This window comes from Carya illinoinensis, chromosome 14 (assembly GCF_018687715.1).
Source record: "Carya illinoinensis cultivar Pawnee chromosome 14, C.illinoinensisPawnee_v1, whole genome shotgun sequence".
NCBI lineage: Eukaryota > Viridiplantae > Streptophyta > Magnoliopsida > Fagales > Juglandaceae > Carya > Carya illinoinensis.
The window spans coordinates 137,886-146,774 of NC_056765.1; the positions used below are offsets into that span (position 1 = coordinate 137,886).

General features: G+C 38.3%; 1 protein-coding gene and 1 pseudogene across 2 annotated transcripts; one reads left to right on the forward strand and one right to left on the reverse strand.

Moving 5' to 3' along the window:
* The first annotated feature begins 218 nt into the window (after window positions 1-218).
* LOC122294603 lies at window positions 219-2,681 on the forward strand (annotated as a pseudogene).
* Window positions 2,682-3,276: 595 nt separating this feature from the next.
* On the reverse strand, window positions 3,277-8,039 carry LOC122294908 (cytochrome b5 domain-containing protein RLF-like). 2 transcript variants are annotated; one of them, XM_043103897.1, is made up of 6 exons: window positions 7,865-8,039; window positions 7,227-7,301; window positions 5,295-5,685; window positions 4,505-4,639; window positions 3,937-3,987; window positions 3,277-3,598 (listed from the first exon to the last, which is right to left on the reverse strand). In XM_043103897.1, exons 2-6 carry the CDS (start codon window positions 7,257-7,259, stop codon window positions 3,522-3,524), a joined length of 687 nt encoding a protein of 228 aa, XP_042959831.1. In that variant the 5' UTR covers window positions 7,260-7,301; window positions 7,865-8,039; the 3' UTR covers window positions 3,277-3,521. The 2 variants fall into 2 exon arrangements, with proteins under 2 accessions (XP_042959831.1, XP_042959832.1); XM_043103898.1 differs by having other exon boundaries at window positions 3,937-4,004.
* Window positions 8,040-8,889: the final 850 nt, after the last annotated feature.

The window sequence follows — 8,889 nt, forward strand, 5'->3', positions numbered from 1 at the left end:
TAGATGATCTTTTATTGGATGATTCTTTATCATTCAATGATGATAAATATGTTACATCTTACATGATGATATGAAAGTAAGATGATATTGTGATGTATATAATTTTCTTTTAGAGTTAATTTCATAGGTTGTATTAAGGGCAAAAGCACCTATAAACTTAAAGAAAGACCAAAATTAACATGATGGGTAAGTAGGTAGCACTAATTAAGGGAGAAAAAATGGGCCTTGATAATCAGAGACAACAGACAAGCAGACAGAACCAGTTGGTACGCTATAGTATGCAGTGGCCTTTCAACCTGATTTCAGCTAGGCTGTTTTAGCTCTTCTTCTTCGTTTCCAGTATAAATATTAGTACTTAGAGCCTAGAACTTATCTTTCTTCTCCACCGATTGTATGCATTCTCCCTCCCAAGTGCTAGCTTCTCCAGTTTCCTCATGAAAATGCAAGCGAAAATCAAACTTATGCTTGTCGCCTCTTGCTATTGCTCGCTGGTCCTGTTGTTGCAGCTACATATTTTGAAGGTAATGCTTACGTCTATTCTCCATTTGGTTTAGTCTACGATTTGTGCCTTTGAACTGGATCTTTGTTCTTTTTTACTTTGTTTTGTATTTTTCTTCTAGTGGTTTCTCTATACCAAAGTTGATCTATTTTACTGAGAGCCTTCTTCCCCTGTCCCCGTCCCCCTCTCCTCTCGCACGCCATCCTGAACAGTTTGGCTTAGAGAGTTCGTGGTTGTTAATAATATAATATAAATAATTAAATTTACATCTTCCCATCAACTTAAGTTTTGGGGACAAGTGATGTTTTCACAGTGGTAATCTGATCTATTCTATGTTCTTTCATGTGCATGTTGTGGAGTGGTTTGTTGTATCAAATTTGAGCATCTCTCTCTCTCTCTCTCTCTCTCTCTCTCTCTCTCTCTCTCTCTCACACACACACACACACACACACACTTGTTGGAACATGAAAATAATCTGTGTACAGGTGTGTGTTTGTGTGAGAGAGATGCTTAAATTTGATATATTTATACTTTCAACGTTTTTCATTTGCTATTGCTCTACAATGATTCCGCAGGATACCTCGGTAATGGCAACTTTGAAGAAAGACCGAAACCAAATGACCTCAAGAAAACAGTACTCAAAGGAAAATATGCACTGCCCAAGTGGGAAATCAATGGCTTGGTGGAGTACATCTCCGGCGGGCCACAGCCTAGCAGCATGTACTTCACTGTTGCTTACGGTGTCCATGCTGTAAGGCTTGGCAATGAGGCCTCAATCTCTCAGACCGTAAAGGTCAAATTAGGTGCCCTTTATGCACTAACATTTGGGGCATCAAGAACATGCGCACAAAAAGAGGTTTTGGGGGTCTTAGTGCTTCCTCAGAAAGGAGACCTTCCTTTGCAGACACTCTACAATAGTAATGGAGGTGACACTTACACTTGGGGATTCATTGCTGCTTCTAATATTGTTACCATGACATTCCACAATCCTGAGACTCAAAAGGATCCTGCTTGTGAGCCACTTTTGGATGCAGTTGCGATTAAGGAGCTCTTCCCTCCATGACCCACAAAAGGTAAAGAGGATAACTACACTTCAATCCTCTTTCTATTCTACTTCTGGAGACAATATTGATTTTCCTAACTTTGCTTATGAGAAACACACACTTCACCTCTTTTTCCTTTTTCCTTAAGCTTGTGTTGTGGTATCCAAACCTTTCTGTCCTACTAGTTCTAGAAATCCATTTTGGGAAGTATTCTACATGTGTAAGCACATGTCTATTCTACTTGTTGTGTTGGAGAGCTAGATCCGTCGTATGGGATAGTGTCGTTTGTCAAAATTTAGTTTCCTCTATTTCATCTAATTTGCAAGATGTGCTTACGATCGATTTGAGTACATTCATAAAATTTGTTCTCAATTTATCTGCCATTCTGTGTGTTTTCACGAGTGCAAGCAATATGTTGTGGTCTAGATAAAAATAGTAGTATTGATTGGATCTGGACTTGCACTTCCTACTTAGAGTCTACTTTGTTTTTTTCTCACTTGTCACTGCCAATTTATTTGTGTAGCTTGTATCTAAATTACTACCATCAAATTGATATAGCGAGATTTGTGTTTGTAAACAACTTAGGTTTTCATTAATACCTCTCAATGATTTCTTGCAGATAACTTGGTCAAGAATCCAGGCTTCGAGGAAGGTCCCTACCGTCTAGTTAATTCTTCCCATGGAATTCTCCTTCCTCCAAGAGAAGAAGACCACACATCACCCCTCCCCGGTTGGATCATTGAATCCTTCAAAGCGGTAAAGTTCATAAACTCAAAACACTTCAGTGTACCTTTTGGACTTGCTGCAATCAAACTTGTTGTAGGAAGAGAGAGTGCCATTGCACAAATTCTTAGAACACTCCCCAACAGATTCTATAATCTTATATTTACTGTTGGAGATGGAAAGAATGGTTGTCATAGATCAATGATGGTTGAAGCATTTGCTGCTAAAGATACCTTGAAAGTCCCTTCAAGTCTCAAGGCAAGGGCAGGTTCAAGACTGTCGGTTTCAAGTTTAAATCACTCTCGACCAGGGCCAGGATCACATTCTTCAACTCCTTCTACCATACCAGAATCGATGACTTTGGATCTCTTTGCGGTCCTATTCTTGATCAAGTTCGGGTTGTCCCTGTAGCTTAGATGTAATCTATCTTGTGCTCTTCTTCTTTTTTAACCCCTCTACTTCATATTGTGATGAGATTTTACTACTTCATATTGTGATGAGATTTTGCTACGTTAATTAGGCACTGCTTTTTGTGAATTTGACCGTTGATTAGGCTTGTGATATACTTGAACTTGTCATCAAAATTGTTTTGGATCCTCTGTTTTATGATGGTATCATTCTACCTCATCTGGTGTCAGATCAGAAAGCTATGTGATTTTCTATGATGAGAATATTTTGTGTACATGAACCATGCTTATGCAGGCATGGAAAGTGAATAATTTTTCAATGAGAAAATGTAAAGGTTTCAGAGTATAGTTACAGATAGAATCTGGTATCTTTATATAGCAGAATGCCAAAATATATGACCGACCTATAGGGATAAAAGGTATCTCTTATATACCTTGCTTTTAGATGGGAATAATTGCAGTTCAACACACATCTAGAAAGCAACTGATAGTTCATGTATAGAAATAATACTCTTAAATAAAGTAATATGGCTGCCATTCTAAGACCTCTACAACATCTATATAGCATAATTTGATTTGAAAGATTTAAACTAAATCTTATTAATTCAACGCTAAAACATGTGAATTATTATTAATTCCAGATGATGGAACAATAAAGTAATCCCAACCATAAAAACAGGGTGTCATTTTACCATGACATTAATTTCAGGATACAATTAAATGGAAAAGGAATTTCAACATTAATTTTGGGATACAATTAAATGGAAAAGAAATTTCAACACCAATCAGCTAGCATAACGATGAACGAGGCTTAACACCACTTCTAAATTACTCCATTCTTTCCCCCCTTCATCCACTATCTTCCAGTGTACCCACAAGGCACTTCTCCAGTAAAAACTCAGCATTCACCCAAGCATGGTATTTATCTTAAAAAAATTAAGGATTGTACACCATAACAATTCTCATTAGGTTGAAGGAAAAGGAAGATGCAACTTGCAATTGTCAACAGGGGAAAGGAAGAGAAAAACCCAACTAGCAACTGAGAGTTGGTGCCCCCCCCCCCCCCCCCCCCAAAACACCAACAACAACAAAAAAACAAAAGAAGTAAGGAAGAAAGAAGGTTCTTTCAAAAAAGTCTTAAGTAGTGAAAACTAATCAAAGTGTTGAATGCAGTAAAACTGTCTCGAATCCAAAGAAACACAACTAAGATTGAGGCATGATAAGAAGACACCACTGAAAGGAAGAAAATTCAAGAAAAGGATACTAAATAAGGATGTGCAGTCTTTTCCCACTGCTTTCATCAGCATATCAACGCCTGAAAAAGGAATTCTTCTGAAAAAAGAGAAGAAAATGACGAGCAACAAATAGTACTAAGAAGAAACAAGTTCATATGTTTTTCAGTCTGTAACAAGCATATCTATACCAGATATACGAAATTTTTGAATGAGAAAGCGAAACTGGCAACATGTGAAGACATACAGTAGCTTTTTATTTTGGGTTTTTGTGTTTTTTTTTTTTTTTTTGGGGGGGGGGGGGGGGGGGGGGGGGGGGAGGGATAAATACAACATTCCAGTGCTAACGTGACACAATTACTTTAAACATATCATCATCAAGCAGTGTGAGTTTAAGAGTGGAGATGATGCTAGATGGCCATCAGAAAGATTAATTGGTAGGAGCACTACAACACAACATGGTTTCCTTTATTATTCAATTGAGGTAACTGAGAGAATCTGAAAACCAACAATGCACTACTAAGTCACTCGGCACAACAAGATTTTTGAATAAAAATTCGATCAACAAAGAGATGAAACTTGAGAAGATCATTTCCATACCTCCAGGATGAAACCTCATGTATGGAGATATATTGTACACACGACCCTTTAACACAGTCCACATGGAACCTTCTTCCCGATGTTGTCTAACTTCATTCATAGAAATAAGTCTCTTATTTGATTGTCCATTTAATCCTGGAATCAAGAACCTTACAGTCAGTGAAATACATTAACAAGTAGAAAGATATTACAACAAATTGAACTTGCTTTACAAGTTCAGCCAGTAAAACTAACCAATTTTGGTTCATAAATACTATAAAGACGGGCAAGTGTCCCCTCTAATTCATGTAGAAAGTTCGCAATATGGGCAAACTAGATTCATAATCAACCAGTAACAAGCCCAGCACCATCTAGCTGCAAGCAATGGACCTTTTTTTCTATCAAAACTGCCCTTAGTTGGAGGAGTAAGAGCAAGCCTCAAATGATTGTGGAATGAAATTGAAACATTATGAACTGGACTGAAGGGATTGTACTTTATTATGAAGATGTTTTATTTCGTCAGGAGGAAAAAATGAAAAATAAAGACATAAATACGTCAAAATTTTGAAAAGCATATGGGAACATTTTGGAAGTTTAAAAAAGAAAGAAGGGAAAAACCTCATAATTTGCAAAAGATGTCCATTCAAGTATTTTTCAGAAGTAAAATTACTAGGAAGAGTGTGAAAAGGGCACAACCCAAGAGAGGGAGTGAGACAATAGTAGATTACATGTGAACCATACTGAATAGAATCAAATAACATGCAGCAAAATATGAAGAGAAGAATCACAAAGAAATATATTCACCAAGTACCTGAAAGGTCAGGATGTGTTCGAGTAAGCTTAAGCCAGTCCATTTGGCTATATCCTTTCTCAAAAGGGACCTTGGCTCGAGGTGCAGGCTTCTTTGCGACAGTCTGTTCCTGGAATTTGTTAACAGAACCTCCAGCATCTCCTGATGCGACTGGTCTTGAAAATTCCATCGATTGTTTCAGAAAGGACACATCAGTAACATTGAAAGACAAGGAACCAACTGTACCCTGCTTCTTGGAGGTGGTATCATCTGGCACTTTATCATTCCTCAAAAGACTGTCATTCTGACTACTATTACTGCCATCAGAGAATTCATCTTTTATAGTAATACCACCAATATCCGACACGAGCTTCTTTGTCTCATGACCTTCTTGGTCAACAGGTAAGCTAACCTAAATTTATAACCATAAACCATGTATTCAGATAAAATCATTAAAGTTGAAAAGAACCCCAATAAAAAGTAATTTTTGTTATCAGTAAATAATATTTATTGATCATAGGAATAGGCAAGAGCCCAAGTACACAAGACATATACAAGATCTTTCTTTTTTAACACTTTGTTCCATTAGTCAATTGTAATTGATTTTAATGGCACAAACATTCATGAATAAAAAATGTAATTTAACATAGCTAGATGTCAACATGGAAAATGCTTTCTGCAGTCGGGTTGGGAAGCGGCGGCATAGTCGGCTCCAATGTGGCATAAATGAAACGGTCCACTGAAAGCATTCTAATGAAACAGTTCGTTTCATTCAATCGTAGCCCATCCCGATTTCAATCTTTCTTGCCTCGCGTTTTACACTTCGATTCTTTTCCTTCTTCCCTCTCCCATTTTCAATCCCCATCCCCGATGAAGGTGTTGCCGTCAGATCCGATGAAGGTCCCAAAACCCTCCATAGGATCAGACTTGAAGTCGCCCTCATAGGTGGCCTGGGAGGGCCACGAGAATTTGACTTTCCCCGAGGCCTTCCCTCTCTGTCACTCACCCTCGTACATGCACCCATCAGACCATAGGTACTTTCCAGATCCGTGTGGCGCGCTCCCGGTGAAGTTCCCCATGTAGAGATCGCCGTTAGGGAGGGCCTTCTCGACTTCATAGGCGGAAGCGGACGCCACACTGGCAGTCAAGGCAGGTGAGGTCGTCAAGGTGGTTGGCATCACCCTCCGCGTAGCGGTTTGGTATCGGCTACGGCCTACGCCGACTAGTTGAGATGGTTTCTGGGTCTCTCTACCTAGCTTGTCAACCTCTGATTTCTTCTTCTTACAGCCGGAAACGACATTGTTGAACTCATCAAAGAGTAGTGCTGCTGCTTCACGCATTTTCGGGTCATTCATAAAAGCCAAGCTCTTTCTCACCCTTCTTTTAATCCCTAATATGCGAACTATTTACAAGTGCTCACTGCATTTGTGGGTTTCACTGTGATTCTATATCTAGAATGGAAAGATTGGCCAGAGTGTGGAGCAATTACCTGCAGTTTCTCTCTCTAGAACCTACCCTTTTCTCTCACTCACGCTGGCATTTCTCACTCCAAACCGTGGGAAGAATCAACGAGCGTTGGAGCTTCTTGGATCTGTCTCGCACCCTCAAAGCAGAAGCGGGAACGCTCCTTTGAAGGCAGAGCAGGTTTTTATGTTAGGAAAATGCAGAGCAGGTTTTTAAGCTTAAACGAAGGCAGAGCAGGTTTTTATGTTAGGCAAAAGCGAAGGCAGAGCAGTGAAATGGCTTTCAACCATTCTACATTTTCCTTTTTTTTTTTTTTAATAAATAAATAGCAGCTGACGTGGCATGATGTTAGCCAACTGCACGGCATCTATATTCGACGACTGTCTATAGAACTACTGATGTCAACATATATACTTGATCAATTAATGCCAATTCAAAAAGACAACAAAGCTATAACCCCATCATACAGTATGTAAGTACCACACTTGCCTGACAAAACGTAAAGTCATTATCATTTTCCATCTCACGCGGGAGTGAACTTCCAAATTGATTCAAGCAATTTTCCTGTCGAAAGACACGATTAATAACAACTATTCTTGTTTGCTAGTTTCGTTTATTATAACCGCACATAACTTCAGCTTGTCGAACTACGCCAACACATATATATAGATTCCAAATTAAGAAACTCGCTTCAGTCCAATCAAATAACTTGCTATGCTAAAATCAACACCATCTATTCAAATATCCATTGAAATCTCAAGCAACGCCAAACTGTTAGGAAGGGAAGAAATATTAATTTCCCAAATTTTTATTGAAGAATTTATCACTTGAACCTAAAAAAGGTATTGCCATTAGCCGAGCTATGGAAAATTTCTCCACTTTTTCAAATACCAAAACAGCCATAAAGCATGCGATCCAAAATATAAACTTCTTTTCCTCAATATCTCAATAAACAAACAGATTATCAACATATAGGTTCAGAATAATTATACATGAAATAGAAAGTAGACTCATTTTTCAAGTATTCGCAGTGAAAGAAATTATAATTATAAAATAGTAACATAATAAACTTCAACCCAGAAACAATATTATTAACCTAAATAACATCAATTGAATCACAAACCCACCGTTTGGTTACCACAAAACGAGGGAATAGAAGAATCTTCCCTTCAACCAAATAAAGTCGGGCGGAGAGACTGGAGCAGAATTTGTATCGTCCTGATTTTCGCACTGTCTGTATGATCGCTGAGCCAATCGGGTGGGATCGGATCGCTTTTACTTTCGATGGGCAATTGCGGCTAGACCGGTGTCGACGAATATATGGGTTAGTGAAAAAGTTGACGCTTTGCCATTTCTGGCGAACCGGGTTCGGTCCGGATAGAATAAAATTTCTCATTTTCTCTCCTTCTTAATTTTTACTATTCCCAATTAAAATTTCAAACATTCAACTTTTTCATATAATCATTATTTAATTATTACAACTTCCTTAAACTCTTAAATCAAAACACAAAAAACAAAATGACATTTTTAAATTTTTAAATAAAAATTATATTAAAAAATTATATTTAAGTAATATTTTAACTTTATAATATTTTTATTTAACTGTTCACTTAATTAGAATTCTTTAATACGGCGTGGCTCTTGGAGTGGCGTCATTAATGCGGCATAAGGTCTGAGAGTGGCACCATTAATGCGGCATGACTCCCTGATTTACTTTACCTTGCAGATATTCCTTGTAAACCCCTTCCATGCCCACTGTTAGGAGATCGAGGATTTCCCGTATCTCTCTCTCATCTGCTTGCGCAAGTTCCCGAGAACGAGGTGTCATCGAGGGGTGTCAAGGTGGCAAGTTCCATATGCCCTTACCATCCACTTTTCCCACGCGTGGGTTGCTTCGTGGGCGGGTTTTGTCTCTATACCAAGTAAATTGTAGAGGCCCACTGACACATTTTAGGTCGTTGGCCCTAATAGGCTTTTTGACTCCCCCCGAAAAAAAAAAAAGAGATATCTCATGGACTTGCTATACGGGCCAATAGTTGGGGAAAATCTCCTTACACCGGCCAAGCTTTTAAGATTAGTTCTAAAATATTACTTTAAAGATTTGTAACAGCCCATAAATAAATGAGTAATGTTAGATATAGTTATGGATTAT

Excerpts from the sequence above, each read along its gene's own strand:
- LOC122294908 (XM_043103897.1), bottom strand. The coding sequence starts at position 7,259 with ATGGAAAATGATAATGACTTTACGTTTTGTCAG. Across the intron at positions 4,640-5,294 it reads AACACATCCTGACCTTTCAG|GATTAAATGGACAATCAAAT; the intron begins GTACTTGGTGAA and ends TCTTGATTCCAG. Across the intron at positions 3,599-3,936 it reads AGACTGCACATCCTTATTTA|ATAAATACCATGCTTGGGTG; the intron begins GTATCCTTTTCT and ends AATTTTTTTAAG.